The sequence below is a fragment of the Lethenteron reissneri genome, chromosome 28, assembly GCF_015708825.2.
Source record: "Lethenteron reissneri isolate LAM-NWPU_2019-01 chromosome 28, ASM1570882v1, whole genome shotgun sequence".
NCBI classification, from domain to species: domain Eukaryota; kingdom Metazoa; phylum Chordata; class Hyperoartia; order Petromyzontiformes; family Petromyzontidae; genus Lethenteron; species Lethenteron reissneri.
The window spans coordinates 10,556,601-10,577,696 of NC_083806.1; the positions used below are offsets into that span (position 1 = coordinate 10,556,601).

Genomic DNA, 21,096 nt, shown 5'->3' on the forward strand with positions numbered 1-21,096 from the left:
CAAATGATGGGGTCGGTTTACATTGTGGTGTTTAATGGGTTGGTAAATGAAAACCCGAACCGAAAAGAACAAACGGCCGTTGCTTATTGTCATTTGTACGTACAATCTGTTGACAGATACAATTATGAGAAGAAACAGCTGCCATCTATACTTGCGGCACCTTAGCATGCCACACCAGTTTGAAGCTTCGTCATTGAGAAATAGAAGTTTAAAATTACTTTCAGACACGCTCTAGTGATGTCATTACAGTCACCTTAAAAAGTAGAGCGGTCACAAATTGATGTAAGTTACCTCCAGGATTCCTAAAAGCAATTCAAAAGTTTTTGTTTTCTCTCTCAATAGATGAAGCCTCAAAACTCACATCGAGCAGCCCAGAAAAACACGGGCCAGATAGGCAGGTGTGCCTTTTATTTTGGGGTTTTATTTTCCTCTAATCAGATCACGAACATGACAACACCGAGGTTGGTGTCGGTGACAATCATCCTAAAATTGCCGCAATGCATGATGGCCCGAAAGCACTGCAGAGCGGAACGTTTAAACTTTTAACGATTCTGGCGCTTGGGGGGGGGGGGGGGGGCCTGACCGCGTGCACGCTCGCGGGAGAGCGCACGGAACCCACACGCGCAAGTCGCTCTCTCTCTCTCTCTCTCTCGCACGGCACGCGAGCGTCTTCTCACCCATGCTCTCGGAGGCCTCGGAGGCGAGCGAGACGCTGTCGAGCGACGAGCCGGAGGGCGTGCTGTGCGGCGGCGCGTCTCCGTTCTCCCAGGCGCGTGCCGCCGAGCGCCCTCGCGAGCACGACACCGACAGCGGCTCGCTGACCACCGGCTTCGTGTCCTGCGAGGGACAAGAGACCGACGTACGTCGCGTCTCGTAAATGTGCCGCAAGGGACAAAGGTCGAGGCGGTTTTTGGTGGAAATTCCGCATTACCGTGGCAGGAGGCGGGGGCGAGTGAGTGAATCTGTTCGTAGGAGAGCAACTCTTTTAATTTTCCATGAAGTGGTACTCAAATTAAGGGCCCTTGAGGGACTAAGGGCTGCGTTAACCACTGACATGGACCTTTCAATTACGATTCGCAGCAGGATTTTCTCGCAAAAGACTCTTCTCTCCATGAACTCTCTCTCAACTGGTTATAAATATTAAGTTTATATTCATATGAATAATGCCAAAAATGCCCTTTACTCAAGAAAGGCCCCCTGCACTGCAACCTTTGGGCACTTCCAAACACATGCGTGGCGTGCACTCTTAACCACCGAGCTACCCAGTTCAAATACAGACCAAATTTAAATACCACGTAATAAGCATAAACCAGCAATCCTCAAATATTACATCATGGGAGCTGTAGAGACACCGCTGGAGCCATGAAGCACGAAGCAAGTTACCATGTAACCGATCCTTATGGTCCACGGATCACAGCACCATGGCAGACACACATGACTGGGCATCATCCTGGCCACACAAAACAATCTCACGTGCGATGCTGTAACTAATAGGTGCTCGCTAACAGTACTTTCCCGAAAAGTCCGTGCAGCTGAATGAGTAATGTTTATTTTGCCCGTGTTTACGTCTGCTTTAAAGCCCATGACTACTAAGCACTGAAACTCAACCCTGCGAGCAGTTTTCATTTTATGCCAAATAAAACAGCCTATCACAATAAACCGACATAGATGTTTAATGCATTCATAAACTAGGACACAGACCAAAAGGATAAACACCTCTCATCTTCTAGGCCCGTATTTAAGCACTGTCTCTCGGGGTGTCCGGAAACCATTTGAAGCTTCGAGTGCATAAAAAAACAACAATACATAGTAACGAGTACTGTATCGACACCCTGCAATGCAGATGCATTTAACAGTATGGTAGGGATGCCACCAAAGTGCTCCTCAAAGTAATTTCCTCATCACCAAAGCTTCAAACTCGTGCAGAGACACAGTTAGATGTCTCTGTGGGTCACGCCAGCCAGTGCTGGAGGAGCGCCGGGTGCCCCGATTGGACGAGCTAAGGGCACGTGACCCGAAGCGGTGTCTCGATGGAAGAAGGCCCGTGAAGAGACGAGGGAACTCACGTATCTGACGTAGTCCTTCCACTGCTGCCACCACTGCATGGAGATGAGGTACCAGAGCTGTCCTGGCCTGAAACCCTGCCGATGTTCCCTTTCCAGCCATCCCCTGCGCACATCAACATGCACAATAGGTTTAATTAAATGAACAGATGCGCATATACTCATTAATTACAATATTCCCAGAAACAACAACCGCCGTTCACCACTGAGTGGCGGTGACGTCACCACGGCGCTTGTGCCAGGCGAAATGCACTTGAAGGCCACATTTAGTGTCGAATAGTCTTAGAAAATTGAACAAATGACACGCACACGCGCACACACAAAGATGCCCTCTAAGCTTTATAGAACGTCATGGCTGTGCTCGTAGCGAGCAGCTGCTTATATCAGCATAGCGCACAAAATAAGTAAGTGTGGCCCAGCCCTCCTACTCGCCTACTCCTAGAAATTCCACATTCTTATGGTGGGGGGACAGTTTACCAACCACTGTGTATTGTTGTTTTTATCTTTCCCCCAATTGTGCTCTCGGTGTCAAGTGAAGAGTTGAAGCATTCATTCGTATCTCTCGATGATAGGACAAGCCTGCACAAGTGGAATTCGGAGAGCGACCTTTGAGATTCATTCAATCGAACAACTGTCCTACACAGTTTGGGGGCGTAACTTTCCCAACCTACTCCACCACTGAGAATAATGTTTGTCGCATGACATTCAAAACACATCTTTTTAAATCCTTTATATTAAGTTCGCTTGCTTGCTTGCTTACGACCGTGCAAATCTTTCGGTCGTTTTTTAACCCACTTCCCGTGATCCAATCGAGCTGACATTTTGCACACAGACTCGTTGTGCGAGACAATGAATGTTCGTGAAATTTTTTTTCTCCAAAATTTTACACTGTTTAGGGAAAACAAATTAAATATTTAATTACCAATTGCTTAATACTGGCAGACAATCATCTGACCCATAGGTGGCAGCCATCTCAAGCCAGAGGACTAGAAGACTCTAGCCGCCACGCATATAAAGGATTTTTAGTGAAAAACTTTGTTTTTACGGGTTATTCAATCCTTTATTATTATTGTTACAATTGTCAGAGCTGGATTCGAACCCAGCTCAGCCCACAGTCCCTATGAGTCACCCGGCCACATCAGGACAACCTGTTGACTTCTTGACAAGTGGCACTCACTATTATCCCAGGGGGGGGAATGACAGGCCAAGGTAGCCGACCCCCTGATCAGAAGAGTCTATAATGCTGCGAGTGAACCCACAATTGGGATTCAAATCGAAATTCAAGAGAAAAGGATTCAAGGACAGTTTCGAAATTAAATTGTGTTCATCCTCGTTTGTTGTGTACATCGTCTACACCGTATTGCTTTAAAGCGTCGCATTTGGTCTGCAATAATTTCCTAAGCGAGTATTTATGTCCTACACCGCCAGTTCCCTGGTGTCTCCAGATGCACTGCACTGGGGGCGCGCGGCGTAAATAATAAACGAAGATCGTGCTGATGGAATGTAAATCAGACCGCTCTCTTAGTGCCACCCCGAGCGAAGCCTCTCAACGTCGTCTTGTTATTAGTTCATCGAGAGGAAACAAATTAAAGTGAAGAGATCAAAAGACAGAGGGGGAGCGTGTTGGTCACCTTATGATTTGCCCTTCTTCCCCAGGGCTCGCTGGCCTTAGACCCAGCACGATGTGACAAACCTGGGGGATGAAATACAACATTTGTATTCATTATGGCTTTCAATTTACATTCTAGATTTGAAGTTTTCGTGACTGCAAGGATCCATACTCTTTGGTTCTTTCGGTAAAGTCACGTAGATGAGAAAAAAAAAAGTTTATTTTATCACGACGTTTCGAAATCAACACAAGCAATCATCATCAGGTGCAAGCAATCGAAACGTCGTGATTTAATTTACTTTTATTTATTTATTGTTTATATTTTATTTTTCAATTTACACTTCGTTGAGAGTTTTTCTTCGTTTCACTATAATTTAGCATCGTATACGATTTGGTACGTAATTATTTTAAATTTATAGCAAAAAAAATGGTCATTAGAGGAATTTCACCAGGAAATAAAAACAAACGATGTAATTACACATTTTTTTTCATTATAAATTATAATCATGAACATATCACTTACACATTTAATGAACTGAAAAATTACCAAATGTGTGTGCATATTACTGGAAGGATAATCACCATGCTAACCGTGGTAATAAGATCGACTGTTATCCCTAACCCATAACTGAAACACGCAACCACCACACACACATGCTGCTAATATACAATTACTCCATGATCACAATACGAATCTTTATTTATATTGAAAAAATCCGATGAGCTATAAAGCTCTTTTCACAGATGTCCAGTCGGGGCACGGGGTAAGAATGTTACAACAACAAACAGTACAAAAGCACGATCGGAGTGAAAAGTACAAGAAAGGTAAACAAATCACCCAAACACAAACAAATAAAACTAAACCATCCCCATCCTACCAGGCAAAGCCCACTGAGGTATTAACCTTAATTTTCAGAAGAGACCTGGCCACAGATGATAGCTCAACAAAGTTGCCCATTATTTGGACATTGATAGCACCCAACATAATCTAAATAATCTCAATGCATGTTTATAAATGTGGGTGGGAAACATCGGAGGACTCGGGAGAAAAAAATCCACGTGACCACGGGGAGAACACGCAAATATCCAGCAGGTGTCAGGGTCAGGATCGAACCCCTGACCTCCTGCATACCAAGTGAGGAAGATCACATCACACCACCATGACGCTTACAGAGTCCCATAAAATTATCCTAAAAAAGTTAGTTTAAAAATGAATATTCTTGCAAATTAACAGGGGAATGGGCTATTACAAGCTGCACACCGCATTCCTTATCAAGAACACTCTCAGTGGCCTCCTGTTTAGAGCACTTGTTTAGCACGGAGGGCATAGGAATGCCCGGGGTATGCATGACAAACTTCTTTCGCACCCTACGTAGCCAACCGTGCTAATCGGAGGTGCGGTGCGCCCAGCAACTGGGAGGCTAAGAGGCTGTGCCCACCTGGAAGAGAAGCGTCAGAAACTCGTGGGCCAGTGTGCTGGTGACGCTCCATATCTGATAATCCTCAAGACTCAAGCTCTTCTCCTGTCCCGAGGAAGGAGAAGACAACGGAGCGTGGGAGACACACGGTCATAGTGAGACGAAAGCAGCGGCGGCGAACGAGATACAGTAAAACCTTGGATTGCGAGTAACTTGGTCTGCGAGTGTTTTACAAGACGAGCAACATTTTAAAATAAATATTAAGTTGATAAACGAGCGAGGTCTTGCAATACGAGTAGTACGTGTATACGCTTTGTCTGCCGAGCGTCACGTGATCACAACTGATGTACGAGTGCTTTGGATTACAAACACGTTTCCGGAACGAATTATGCTCGCAATCCAAGGTTTTACTGTACTCTGGGTGGGGACCTAGATACATCGTGTAATTTTCTGGAAGCAGGTTAGAGTCGATGATTTGATTCCACAGAATATCTTGCCGCTATGGACTTTTCAGGAGGCATGAAAGTTACAGAACGGCATTGCCCAGAAATATCATTCATGCGCCCACAATTCAGCAACGTATGACTAAATTAAAGACATTATTTCATGATAGCGGAGGATTATCTCGAAATAAGAATCTTTATTTTGACTGGAAGAATCCGATGAACTATGAAGCTATTTTCACAGATGTCCGGTAGGACATTAAATCAATTGGACAAAAGAGAGTAAGTCACAAGCAAAGTTTAGCTTTTCAAATGGTTTCTCCTCGTTTGCTGTTGTGTATACTGTCTATTGTTTGAGAACATCATATTCTGTCTGCAATCACGTCTTTGCAGAACGATTATCTCAAATACCCCTTGGCGCATCGACACGTACTGTATGGGAGCTACGATATAAATAAGAAATTATTCTAATGATCAGCAAATTTGACGACGCATCGTCTGGGAAGCCATTTCCCGTTTAACAAGGGCAGCGTTTGCAGGGACAGCAGTAGCATCTTTTACTGGCTCAATATAACGGTGAGGGTCACCTGCTTAGGTACAAGTAAACATTCTAAATTTCGATTTAAAGCTTTCGTGACTGCAGGGATTCATCTTCTTGGTTCTTTCGGTAAAGTCACGTAGAATGGAAAAAATAAAATAATAAAAATAAAACATAATAAAATAATTCTCACGACGTTTCGGTCATTCAGACGCTGTCTTTCTGACAGACCTGTTTCTTCACCTGAGGACGGCTGCTTGCGTTGTGGCCGAAACGTCGTGAGAATTATTTTATGATGTTTTATTTTTATTATTTTATTATTTCCATTCTACGTGACTTTACCGAAAGAACCAAGAAGATGTAAACATTCTGTCGCCTATGTCTGACTGGATGTCAAAGGACAAGGAGGAATTGCCAATAAAGAGTTGCGCATTTTCTCACCTGGTTGGTGTCGTGCATCTGCAAGATTGCATTGACCACAGCTGCCGTTTCCATGTTCATTTCCTGCAAGAGGAAAAAGGGGGAAATCAAATGAGCGATTGTGCAGCACTGCCTCCTTTGACAGGAGCCAGTTTGTTTTTGTGGAATGATGAGAAGCTATGCGCGCCTCACACAATTGAAAGTTGTGAAACGTTAAATTTCGATTTAAAGCTTTCGTGACTGCAGGGATTCATCTTCTTGGTTCTTTCGGTAAAGTCACGTAGAACAGCTGTCTCCCCGACAGACCTGGTCTTCACCTGAGGACGGCTGCTTGCGTTGTGGCCGAAACGTCGTGAGAATTATTTAATAATGTTTTATTTTATTATTTTATTATTTCCATTCTACGTGACTTTACCGAAAGAACCAAGAAGAGGGTTGTGAAACATTATTTAATTCTGTATTTGTTTAATTTTTGGAAGGATATAAAAGCTAATTTTTTTTGTGCAAAGCCAACGTTCAAGGGTGCAATTATCAAGCACTTAACTTTATTGCATTTTTGACATGTTGTGCAATATTCCACATTAAACAATGTGACTTTGTTGCTGCTGTTTGGCAACGCAGTATCGTGCTACAGATTCATTAAACTCAACGAGGGCCTATCTCTCATCATCACTCAAACTCTGGCCGTCCTCGCAGCGGCTTTTGACTGGCCCATAGAACAAAGACGGGTCACCGCATCGCGCGCTTTCAGATTGCGCTTCTGCGGCCGTCTGGAACGCTCTTCCTTCCGATGTTTGGAAGCCACTAAAGTTATCCACTTTTAAATCAAGATTGAAAACTCATTTCTTTAAAACTGCTTTTTGTGTTTAGTTTGTTGTCTCTCCCCCGCACCTCCGATTTGCACGGTTGGCTCCTTACGGTGCGAAAGAAGTTCAATATACAGACATCTCATTTTGTTGAGGCGTAATTAAGGCAAAAATAGGAAGAAAAAAAAGCATTTTCAAAGACAGATTCATCCAGATTCCTTACAACGTTTCCCTGTGCTGTAGGACAAACTGCCACTTTACTCAATGGCAAGCAACACAGGCAACAGAAAGTGGCTCGCATCGTCACTGCGTTTTAACGTTGGCTTTCGTATCAATCGTGCACTATGACACACCGTGATCACATACACTGCTTTATATTAAAAAAGTGACACCGTCCGAAATATTAATTTAACATTCAAACGATTTTGGTGGTTAAAATTCGACTGCGGTGTTGTTTCTTACGCTTTTCAACCAACGTTGAAAACGTTCGTGCATTAGCTCTGTCTGTCTGTAATGGGGGGCAAGGGTGGAGGGGGAGATTGGGGGGCACTGTAACTCACGTAAAGAAGCTCCAATATGAACAAAATGTGAGGTTTAAGTTGCGTCACAAAACTGGCCACGTTCATGAAAAGGTTGCCCCAACGTTTGGCAACATAAAAAAAAACCGGCGCTAAAAGTATCGCCATTCGCGATGATATCACTGCGTGCAACGTTGTCTCGGGTGAGGTCACTCTCGCGTGCCCGCATGCCGACGACACGCCGACCGTGTAAATGCAGCGGGGGGGGGGGAAGGGGGAGCACTTACAGGGACACAGCTCGGTGCGGTTGCCACACCACACAGTGAGCAGCGCTTCCACCATGTCGTGCAGCTCCAGCCACGACAGCAGCCCATCCCGGTCACGGTCAAACACCTTGAAACAGACTGCAGGCACGTACACATATGCCAACACACACGCGTGCGCACACGCACACACGCACAGAAAACAATGATGAAGATACACGTAGATAAATAAATATACCCGGTATAGCCCTGTTGGGGCAAATTCTGTTCGCCGGCAGATATGTTAAGACCGGCACGCCACGCGAGGTGCAGTCACCACCACGCCTAATCCCACTTATTCTCCCCAGTGCCAATGTTCGCACACCGTGGCACGTACTAATTTAAGGCCAAGTCGACCTATGGGAGGCCCAGCACTGGTTCAGATATTCATCACTTATATCAGTCGTGAGTGGAAATCGAAATCAGGTCTCTAAGTTGGCTGCGCGGTGCACTAACCACTGCACCACTGCTGTACCCACGCAGACCGACACGCGCTTGCTCAATATGCATGATGCATGGACCAGTGCAGAGCAATTACATTACCAATAGGCACATCTGACTTGCCCTGAACAAAGGAGTGAAATGATAAAAGATATGATCTATAATGTCAAAAGCTGGCCTATTTAATCTTTTCCACACATTATTATGCAAATGCTGCCTTCCGCCTATTTCAGACGCATTCAGTGTTAATCCATACGCCAGGAGATTCTGTCACTCAGTTTCAGTTTACCCTTTGAATTCTGCAATGCATACTTCATAATTGGAACAAAATGCTCGTCACAAACACGTCCTCAACGATGTCTGGTGGAGACGGACCACGGAATGGTGTTCACGTCACGAGGAATGTGTGTCAGCTGCTGTAGATAAGTAACATTTGTCATACACTACGATCTTTCCTCTGACTGCAAGTAAGCGGTGAAGGCGGGGAAGCCCTGCTGTTTGGCTCACACCACTGCTGGCGGAAGAAGGGCTCCACTGGAGAGATCTTCAGGGAGCCCCACACTAGAGGCTGTTTTGACTTTCTCTTCCACAACCTGGAAGAAGTGGGGGTACCCACAATTTAACCATCGATCGATTAAGTGTAGTGTACCCATTGATAGTGGACACAGGCGGGCAGGGGGAATTTAACCCTTTGCCATTAAATCAAATAACTCTATCGGTACGTCTTCAGGCCGGAAGATGTCCCGGGGCTTCCACGAGGCGATTCGGAAGGGCGTGTGGCCTTCCCTCATGGCTTCTGCGGTGAGTATAATGTTTTTTTAAAAACAACGGCGCTACGCCTCTTCTAAATCAAATTAACGCTAATCGCTTGCGCGTTCCGAGATTGAGCGGTGAAGGGGACCCACCCTGCAACTTGCAGACGTTTCAGAGTGTTACAGGGTGAAGAGACATGCCCATTTGCTTCAATTGCCTCATCGGGAGATGTAACCTGTGACCCAGCGGTCGGGAACCTATGGCTCGCGAGCCATACATATATGGCTCTTTCGGTGACGGCATATGGCTCCCAGACAATTTTGAGTTGAAAAAAAAATCAGTTTGGAACTGATTTTAAAATACTTGCGATATTGCTTAATAATACTGTGTCATTTTAAAGTAAAGAGAAATTAGTTTTGAAGATAAATTTCACGGGTCACGGGTCCCCTGACCAGAAGTCGCATTAAAAGTAAGACATATTTAATTTATTAAACGTTAAAAATACTATATGGCTCTCAATGAAAGATATTTAGAAATATTTGGCTTTTATGGCTCTCCCAGTCAAAAAGGTTCCCGACCCCTGCTGTGACCCCTAGATTGCACGTCCAGTGTGCTAAGCTTTACACCGTGGCAGGATCCCGACTGTAAAGACCCCTGTTATAATTGTCAATGAATCTGGTATTCACTCTATTAATTCGCAGCTTCATACGTTACATTCTCATGTATAGCAGTTTAAACCCATCTTCTAAATAGATCGTTTCAAAGTTAAGGAAACAAGTCAAAATATTGCAGCAAGGTAAATGAGCTTAAGCATTAAACATAACATCAAAAGCACGTCATAACCAAACACAGTGGGCGTCTTCTGAGATTGGCAGCGTCGACTGAGCATACAGGACGTCCGTTTTTTGTATCGATTTTCGTTAGATCAATGCCGTGACAGATAAGACCATCACTCTCAGGATTTATACTCACCATTGACATTATGTGTGGGGATTGTAACATTTTTCAATGAACAAAATTAGATGGGTTATGGTCCACGAACCAATGCAGCTTCACATTTATAAAGTGATGACTGTTTAATAAATTGGGTTGAGAAACCAATTTAATTTTAGCACAGTAGACTGTTAAACATTTAATCGGAAATGCCAGAGGAGGAGCTGAACTTGAACAAACAACCAAAAATTAAGAATATGGCCTCCGATTACAAATGCACACCGATGATTCTGTGCAGGACAGGGGGCAAGCAACGTGAAACCTCTAAATAAGACTGTGGTAAGAAGGCATTGTGGTATATGTGTGTACATAAACAGGAGGTTTGCGATGGGTGCGGCAAGACGTAAAGCCAGATGGTGGGATTATTACTGTAAAGAACAGCCATTGGTGATCGAGTGTCAACTTCGCAACCGTTGCAGGATTCAGCAGAATAAAGGAAGTGATGGCAAGGACGTTATTTGGCTCCTGGTGATGCCTTCGCCTTGCTCAGAGCAGAGAACAGTAGCCAACATTTAATAGTGCGTGCTGGTGCGATTGAACAAACAAAAAATGGGTTGGAAATATTTTTTTTTCGTCGGTGGCACATCGAGAACACGATCACACGATCACACGACCGACGCTGTAAACCGGTCGGCACACAGACACAGACACTCACATTTCTGGCGCTCCGCCAAAGGCCCACGGCAGCAAGCGGACAGGCCGCACGAGATCTCCTTGAAGTCAATGTGGTTGTCTCGATTCTCGTCAAAAGCGTTGAAAATGCCTGTGGGCCGAGCGCGGCAGTAATGCATCAAAATTGACAACGGTGTCTGCAAGGGCGTTATTTATGGCTTTCAACAACCACCAACTCCACGGGTAATGCCCATTAATGTGTTGATCCGAGACAAGTCGGAGCATCGCCACGCTCCGAAAAGCATGGGGTGACACTGTTCACGCGCGTACAGTATCTCGCATATCACGCACAATGCACTTGCACCGAGTGCATTATGCTACATGAGGAACAGAAGAGCACCCCCACTATGTGTTTCCAGCCAGGATATCGCTCAACAACAAAAACCACAGCCCCCCTTTTAAATAAGGTTCATCATGTCTCATCCAATCTCCCGTAAAAATATCAATGACTGATACTATCAACCTGCGGCAGAGTAGTAACATCCATTGCCGTACTATACTATCTGCATTCTTGGTTATTTCGGTAAAGTCACGTAAAAGGCAAATAATATAATAATAAAAATACCAAACTATAAAATTCTCACGACGTTTCGACTGCAACACAAGCAATCATCATCAGGTGTGAAATCCACAGAAAAAAAAATATTATTTCCCTTCTACGTGACTTTTTCCGAAAGAACCAAGAATATGAATCCCTGTAGTCACGAAAGCTTTAAATCAAAATTTATACCATCTGCCTTCACCAACCCACACAGAGCAGCGTGAAGTATGAACAAATAACCCCCATGACCCGCATGGCATCGAGGCCCTCGTCCAACAGCAGATTGTAAAAAGGACTGCGCATGTACATGATCAATCAGCAGCCTGGCTGCAGTTAAAAGTCGGTCTCTGCAGTGCGATACCACCGCCCACCAACAGTCTCACGGTGCTATGAAGCACTCATAATCTCATCGTGTGGCCATCACGACATCAGATAGATATGTTACCACCTATCCTCTGCCATCTTCCCGCTCTCATTATATTATTTATGCTTCTGCTGCTACTGGGTGTCATGCATACCCACAGTGACGGGCCCCAGGTGCCGGGTGCAATTTGCCATGTGTTATTTGCCGTGTGCCATGTTATGTGCCGTGTTCCATGTGAAAAGCGCCGTGTGCCATGTCCCGTGTGTTATATGCCGTGTGGAGTGTGCCATGTGGTGTGTATTATGTGCCGTGGGCCATGTGCTGTGCGCTGTGTGTCGTGTGCCGTGTGCGGTGAATTATATGCCATATGCTGTGTGGAATGTGCCGTGTGCCATGTGCCGTGTGTTATTATCGTGTGCCGTGTTGGTATGTACCGTGTGCCAGGCGCCGTGTGGAATTTTACTCTGTACGTACCTTCAGTCAGTGATGGCGGTAGAGGGGGAGACACCAGCGGGGCAAATGTCTCCAGATCGAAGTGTCCGGTCCTCGACTGAGCTTTGAGCAACCAGTAGCGCTTCTCCAGGTCAATAATGTCAGACTCCTCCACTGTTATAGGAAAAAGAGACGTGTCCCTTAGTAACACGTGCTTCGTATGAATGAACGGCTCTCTACAATATTGGTGAAAAATGAAAATTCCTGCAAGTGTTGCCTCCAACAAGAATGTGTGCATTGCACCAAAGCGATACTTTTTTACAACATTAATAACCGACTCAATGTTTTTATTGACCTAGTAACTAGACAACTGTGGTACATTCGTACCAACCGTACATTAGTGCACCTAACAACAAATGAGGATAAACAGCACAATTCAAGTGTTGGAATAAATGCAAATATTCGGCAGAAAAATTGCCACATTCCCACATCAAGCAGGACTGACTCAATCGTAGCCGAGAGACTTCTAGAATCCCACCACACAATTTTATTTATTTCACCTTCATTGTTCCAGAGCCAGGGGATTATCCATGATAATGCTGCCATGCACCAGTCAAAGTGGCTTTCAGGCTTATAATCATACGATGAATAGTATTCATGAATAATATTATTCATCTAGGAAGACCACATTCAGTCCTCGGACTCGTTATCAGCAGCGTCCTGCATTGAATTTTTATTGTATGATTTCTGTTTCAGCCAATGAATGATGACGAGTGTTTATACAAATGGTGGGAAACCGGAGCACCCGAGAAAAACCCACGCCATGTGCGGGGTGGCAACACTCTATCCCTGCACCGATGGAAACAGGTGGCGATTAATCCGCTGGCCAAAAGGCTGGATTATAGACCGGGCCAGTGGGGCCAGTGCCCCAGGGCTGCCAGGGGGTCTCCAAGCCTCAGGCCGCGCACACCGTGCGTGGCTCAAGTCTTCCGAAGGAAGTTGAATGCCAAGGCCCTCAGTGCGCACAGCGCAAGCTGACCACGAGGCCCCTGGGTGGTTATAGCGTGAGCTAACCACTAGGGCCCCCCAGACCCCTTGGTGTTTAAAACGTGATCTGACCACTACTGCCCCCCAGACCCCTCGACACTTACAATGTGAGGGCCCCCTAGACTCCTTGGTGTTTAAAACGTGAGCTGACCACTAGGGCCCCTAGGCCCCTGGGGTTTAAAGCGTGATCTGGCCACTAGGGCATCTGGGCCCATCGGCATCTACAGTGTGAGGGTCCCTGGGCCCCTCGGTTCTTAAAGCATGAGCTGACCACTAGGGCCCCTGGGCCCCGCAGCGCTTACAATGTGAGGCCCCTTGGTGCTTAAAGCATGAGCTGACCACTAGGGCCACCGGGCCCCTCGGTGCATACATCGAGCATAACACCTGGGGGCCCCTTGGTACATACAGTGCATGCTTAAAACGAGAGCCTCTCGGAGAGTGCAGTGCTTCTGGACAACCGAGCCACTGGTTGGCACGCTACAATACGCTGTGACATGATACAATATTCACCAACAAGTCAGTTCATTCTACATAACAGGACAGTTTGAAGGGCGTCATTATGGCAAGCCGTTCGTTATTTGACTCACCGTAACTAGCTATCCCTTTATTTTAGCTAGCTGCACATTTTCCATAGCCAGCATGTTATATGATTCAGCTTGTTAACATACATTAGTTAGCTAGCTGCCCATACAACCAAAATTGCTGCACTAAGAAGCCAGCTAGTGAGACCGAGGGCTCGTCGTTTGTTGAGAGCTTAGATAGCCGTTGACAAATCAATTATTAAAAATACACCGCGGTTTTGTGAAACATAAAAAAAAATATGGCAAAAGTTTTATTTTTTCATACACTAACACATGTATGAGACCCAATCCATACTTAAAGACTAAGGAAAATCTTGACTTAAAGCTTTCGTGACTGCAGGAATTCGTATTCTTTGGGTCTTTCGGTAAAGTCACGTAGATAGGTTCAAAGAAAATAACAAAAAACCACGACGTTTCGATCGCAACACAAGCGGTCGTCATCAGGAAAAATGGGTTATCTTCTAAAGCGAAACTGTTTTAAAGTTTTGAAATAGGCGTAGTCCAAATGTCAGCAGCATGGGCAGGGCAGCTAATATTCTTGGGTTTTTTCGGTAAAGTCATGTAGGTAAAAAATAAAAATTAATAAAGTACTTTTATTAATTTTAATTGAAAAATTTACTTTTATGAATTTTAATTTCAATTTTTTACCTACGTGACTTTACCGAAAAAACCCAAGAATATGAATCCTTGCAGTCACGAAAGCTTCAAATCTAGGGCAGCTAATGTTAATGTAAGTGATGGGCAGCGACCGTGAAAGTGGTGGGTTTTCCACCAATCAAAGGGCTGCCAGGTAAAAATGAGCATGTTAATGTAAGATCGGTGAGCGGCCTCCACGGCGAGCGCGCTGAAGTGGCTATGTTAATGTGAGAGAAAAGCATTGGCATCCTAGAATTGCTATCGCAATTTGACCCATTCTTTGCTGAACATATTAAAAAGTTTGGCGGAAAAGGAAGAGGCACAGTGTCCTATTTGTCATCGACAATATGTGAACAACTCATTGGGTCAAAAACTCGCCAAACAATAGCAGATGAGATTCGGGATTGTTGACTCCACCCCAGACCTGTCACATGTGGACCAATTGACATTTATATTCCGGTTTCTTAACAACAGCGAGAACGTGGTGGAGCGATTCCTGGGCCTTGAGCCAATTGAAAGCCACACTGGTCAAAGTTGAGCAGACTGTGTGACTTTGATGGTGGAGGGCCTTGGACCTCTCAAACTCTAGAGGGTCAGTCACATGACAATGCAAGCAACATGTCAGGAAAATACAATGGGCTACAGGCCCACCTGAAACAAAAAAACCCTCTCATAGAGTATGTGCCTTGCGCTGCGCATTCACTTAACTTAGTTGGTGTTAACACCTCAGACGGCAGTAGCCCAGAGGCTGACGAGTTTTTTTTTACATGTTGAAGTCACTGTACACATTTTGCTCTTCATCCACACACAGATGGGGGAAAGTCTTTTGGAAGACAGATGTCAGACTGGCATTAAAATCGCTGTCCAGTACCCGGTGGAGTGCTCGGGCAGAGTCAACCAAGGCAGTGTGGAGAAATTACACCCACATTAGAAAGGCCTTCGGTGGTGTGTGCAATGATGATAATGAGAAAAGAGATACTCGAATTGAGGCGGCTGAACTATGTGCTAAATTGGACACCTTAGAGATGGCGTTCATGGCACATTTCTGGGACGTCATAGTTGACCTGTTCCACAGCGAGACCAGTTTGAGGCTTTTGAAAGGGCAGCCTTAAATATGACAGGTGTCATATAAGCACGATCTTCAGCAAAAGAGGAAATGCAAAAAATTTGCAGATGAGAGCTCAGAGCCAGGTGTGACACTTGCGGGGAGAAGTTCAAAATAGAAACATTTTATGTGGTCATTGATAAGCTAGTGACATGTTTGAACATCGCTTAGACGCTTACAAGCGTTTGACCAGTCTCTTTGGAGTTCCATTTATGTCAGATCAGGTGTCTAACAGTGATGTCATAGTGGAAAAGGTAAATGCACTCTCCGCTCCATATCCATCGGAACTGGACATGAACTTTGCCAAACGAACTCATCCAATTCAAGTCTTTCATGTCTGACTCTGAGGGTGAGAAGTGCCCAACTAAATTTCTTGAGCCGATGCAGGCACCAAGTCTGCAGTCAGTGTTCCCCAATGTTTTCGTGGCACTTCGGATTTTTCTAACTTTGGCAGTGACAAACTGCCAGGGTGAGCGGTCATTTTCCCTTTTAGGCAGAATAAAAAATTAGCTGCGAAGTAGCATGTGCCAAACACGTTTCAGCTCATTGCCACGCATGTCAATAGAGTCAGACTTTGTCAGACAGCTAGATTTTGACGATCTAGTGGATGTTTTTACGAAGAGGATGATTTTGCGAGGAGGAAGAAAGACACCAATATAGGAAAGCGGGGGGGGGGGGGGGGCCGGGCTCCAAAAGACCTGTGCCCAGGGGCCTCACAGGACCATGATTTGGCCCTGGCTGGCAGTACCGCGGTCTCTTTGCGAGCCAGGGTATTGCACCTCGAACTCCATGGGCAAGGGAGTTTCACAATATTTGCGCAATCCACAAACCCTCACCCCCACAGCTCTGGATTACAGGGGTATGCATAGCCCCCACCGCCTGGCACTTAAGCATAGGGTGGGCAGTGCTTATCTCACTGTGTAGGTTTATCGCAGTTATACACAGTGGTAGTTCTCCTATATATTTCGGATTTGTGCCACAAGTTTTGCTCCATGAATTGGGAAGCTTCTGCAGGAAATGAAGCTTTCAACACGTGGAGAAAAATGTCAGAGATCATACTAAACAAAACGCAGTACAACCAGAAAATATATTGCAGTGGCCATCTCATGTTGACATCCCAGAGACGGTGGTGGAAAGTCCACATTCTTATGGTGGGGGCAAGTTATCCATAGGACAACCACAGGCTTCTAAAGCTAACGGTCTCCAAGATTATTGCCAGTAATAGGTAAAGAGTGAACACACAAATCGGAGACATCTTATTGACTTCTAAGATAAGTGGGCCAGGGCAGGCCACTTCGCAGGAAGGAATGATGGCTGATGGGTAACATTAGTAACAGGATGGCAGCCAAACCAGCCAGACAACCATAGTGGGGAGTTGGAGTAACGACACCAGTTCACGTGCAGTAGTCAGATGGAGCGTGGTAACGCAGTGGCGGATGGAGCATGTGAAGGGGAGGCCTTCATCCCAGGTGTGCATTGATAATGACTGCTGACGACAATTACCATAGCCAGCAACGCATATCATTCCGTGTGGCTTTTCAACGATTCTACATTGCAAGAGTGATAAGATTCTGTGCATTAGGCACCGTAAGTGCGCTTTGCATGCACGTGCAATATTCAACCGGATAAATACTACGGCAGCCTAGGCTCGGGAGACTCCAGTGAAGACCGTCCCTACGTGACAAAAGGTGTACGGAGCACCGGTGGTGTGAAAAGGAGTTTAAGTCTGCCAACCGTAATGGGTGCAACAGCATGTGGACCGTAATGTCGGACACGATGCAACACGCGGCAAAGCCCGGAAACACACACTGGAGGAGGGCGATATAAAGTACAACCGCGAAAGCCTATGCACGAGTAAATGTGTCAAACAATTCATTTTAACATCACGTTAAGAGTTTTTGCAACAACAAAAAAAGCGTGATAAAATTACAAACATAATTGATTTTGGCTTGAAAATAGCCTGACCCAACCTGAGCTTGCATGACATTTTCTCGATATTACGGTATTTACTTTTAAAATATAAAAGTAAAATATCGCAGTGAGTAGGTAGGGGAAGGCAGGTGTCAGAGAGAGGCGCCAACCCTTTGGAGCAGTGCGGCTCACGCAGTATAGGGGGTGGGGGGAGACACAGACCGGTTCCACGCTGTTGAAACTGAAACGGTAAATGGGCCATACCTCGGACCGGAGAAGAGTCCACTTACAAACGGTCATGGAACCATAGCAAGAGACTCCCCTGGAGACAGCTGATTAAATCAAAGGGCGCAATAACCGATGACAAGTACATCGTTCGAGCACATTCACCGTCCGGTAAGTACACTAGGTTCATTCTTTGGCAGATGTATCGATCGAGCAAGAATTTAGATTGCTGTGGCGCAAATAGGATCACTCGCTGGCGAGTGATCACTAAGTAACCGTCCTAGATTCACAACAGTAATCCTAAGCAAGAGGCTTAGTCCATCACCTTAATCTTTGAAGAGGATTAGTAGTCGACTTTCTGGAATTAGAAAGTACTGCTCGAAGCGTTACACAAAAATGCATATCACAACTTGCTGATGGCCTCATTTAAAAAAAGAATGCTTCTGGATCTAAGTATTTGCCACATTTACTGGCAACTGCATGCAAGTATGTATTCTGTGATATATGCAAGGCATTGGTGATATAACCTCGTGGCTGGACAACTGAGGTCGTGCTAAAGAGTCTGGTCCCGGTTTATCGGAACGTGGAATTTCCACCAATGGCACAAAACCACCAATATGGAATGATTATGGCACAACCGTTTGACACTTTTTCATCTTAGTTCGTCCAACTTTGTTGTATAATTATAGTCAGGGTATTTTAGTTTACTCCTTCAAATATAAACAGGTTATGTTTCTTGTTTCATTTAAATTATGGAAGGGATATTTAAAATGATTTTTTTTTTAATTACCTCTGCTTCAAAGCGTGTGGTGCAGACCTGGGATCAATTGTAATCACTATTTAAGCAACGTCGTTAGGTGTAGCTACAATTACAATGTGATTGAATTTAATTACGCATGACAATTAGAATAGTAATTGACCCCACGTCTGATGTGCTGCATAAGTTTGTGCACATTGAGACCTTTTTTCACTGTTGTGGAGAAGCCTGGAAATCTTTCTCTTTATAAATCCCATCAGCTTGGAAAAGGCCAAGGGCTTCTGTATGCGCAACGCACCATCGTCTTTGTGTGCAGTGAATATATTCCACAGACTCGTCAAGTCTTCGTCAAAAAATGACATCACGTGACGACATCCTTGTTGGAAAGAGAACAGAAATCGCTATCGAGCCGCGACCACGGTGATCTCTCTTCCGTGCTTTTACTGACAAAAGTTCCGTCAGGCAAATGACACTTTGATAACGTGTCACGTGCATTTTGGCGTAAATTATTGGAGCTAGTTCTTTACATTAAAATATTGAAAAAAAATTGTGCCAATGAAATGTTACGGATTAAAAAAAAATCATTCAATTATAAGTCGTAAAAAAATTAACATTCAGCGCATAATGATGCAAAAGTTGATGTTGAAGGAATTTTTTTTTTGGAAAAATATCAAATTCAATATTAATCTGAGCCTAAAAATCCAATTTCCAATAAAATGACACCTGAAGCTCATCCCGACCCACCTTAACCCAGACAAATATATACACAAGGCATTTTTACATTTTGACATTTTGCTAAATGGTCCTGCAGAAAAGAAGGCAGAAAGATCGACCTGTTGGAGACAGAACTTTACAAAATACTGCCGGTGATTGGTGATGGCGGAAAGGCCAGATGGGAACACCTATAACTGGAGATTTCATTTTACAGTGCACCACTGGCAACCACTGAAAATTTGAAATCAGTTCACTAACAATTTTTATTCCACGCATGAACTGTTTCCCATTACACTGCAGCCAATCCTCCTGCCCCTTCTGCTCTGACGTTTCGGCCTGTAGCCGAAACGTCAGCCCACTATTTTTTTTTCCTGCAAAAAGGCAGCGATAATACCAAAGGTGGTGACCTGATTTTGCGTGGGCTGGCAACGCCACCGTCAATGCACTCCCATATTTGTTGGACCGTTTTATTCATTTTTTTTTACATGCAAGGAGGTTGTGCAAGACTTCAGGTGTCAGGTGCAAAGGGGCCAACACTGGGACAATGGAGCCCAGTGAACGCGTTGGAGGTAATTTGGCAGCAGAACGACTGTTTCCAGGACCCTAATTAGCTCATTTTGAAGGGAAGAGCCCCCTGAGAGGCACTCAGACACCGACTAAACTGCCAAGGCATGCTAAACACATCAGAAGGGACAGGGAAGCACTTAACCACCGCGATGGCGAGCGTGCGTTACTATGCTGTATTTACCAAACAATACTCAGGAGGTGCGCGCTCCACGATGTGTAATCTAATTTTAAAAAAAAAAACAATTAAAACAGTTTAACAGAAATACAGTTTGCAATGCTCTATTTCGGAACTGTTCAAAAAGCACACAAATTATTTTAAACGTCGTGGCCCGTTTTGCGTAACGGCGCCGGATGATGTTTCCCATTCCACCCCACCCACCCCCCCCTTGTACCGCGATGTTTAAACGCCTACGGGGGGAATCTGCGCCGAAGATGTTTTCTACGCGACTGGCCGCTGCTATTCCATTCCGATTAACTCTCGAAAATATAATAAGCGGCGGATCATCCGACTCGCGGATTAACCGTGCACGCAATTAAACGAACGTAACCTCTTCTTGGTTCTTTCGGTAAAGTCACGTAGAATGGAAATAATCAAATAATAAAATTTAAACATCATGAAATAATTCTCACGACGTTTCGGCCACAACGCAAGCAGCCGTCCTCAGGTGAAGAACAGGTCTGTAAGAAAAGACAGAGTCTCGAGAAGACAGAGTCTCGACAGACCTGTTCTTCACCTGAGGACGGCTGCTTGCGTTGTGGCCGAAACGTCGTGAGAATTATTTCATGATGTTTAAATTTTATTATTTGATTATTTCCATTCTACGTTACTTTACCGAAAGAACCAAGAAGATGAATCCCTGCAGTCACGAAAGCCTGCTCGCCCCCCCCCCCCCCCCGTCGAGGGGTCAGCGACTCGCACAGCTGCAAAAACTGTCGGCAAGTCACACTTATTATTTTATCATTTTAGGCAGCAACACTAAAAGATTGCACGTCATATGCCTTCACCCCATTCTACGTAGTTGAACAACAAATAGAATTTTTGTTAGCTAATTAACATTTTTTATTACAATCCGTGCTTTTGTTTTATCTGGGCCACCCCACCACGCCATTACCCTGGATAACAGACAGCTCTGTATGGGAATTAATGCAAGCCCATTATATGCAGAAGCGCAAATCAAATTCATTCAACAGAGATAGAATAAATATGCTTACAATAAAAAATAATTAAAAGTTTTTTTTT

At 44.7% G+C, this 21,096-nt stretch overlaps 1 protein-coding gene across 1 annotated transcript in view; it reads right to left on the reverse strand.

The window, feature by feature from the left end:
* The window catches only part of LOC133348942 (ubiquitin carboxyl-terminal hydrolase 32-like), an 86,886-nt gene that overhangs the window by 40,360 nt on the left and 25,430 nt on the right, over nucleotides 1-21,096 (reverse strand). The window contains 8 exon segments of the mRNA XM_061562092.1: nucleotides 678-837; nucleotides 2,067-2,169; nucleotides 3,695-3,756; nucleotides 5,112-5,195; nucleotides 6,513-6,575; nucleotides 8,104-8,219; nucleotides 10,960-11,067; nucleotides 12,356-12,487. Of these exon segments, the coding sequence (XP_061418076.1) occupies nucleotides 678-837; nucleotides 2,067-2,169; nucleotides 3,695-3,756; nucleotides 5,112-5,195; nucleotides 6,513-6,575; nucleotides 8,104-8,219; nucleotides 10,960-11,067; nucleotides 12,356-12,487 (828 nt within the window).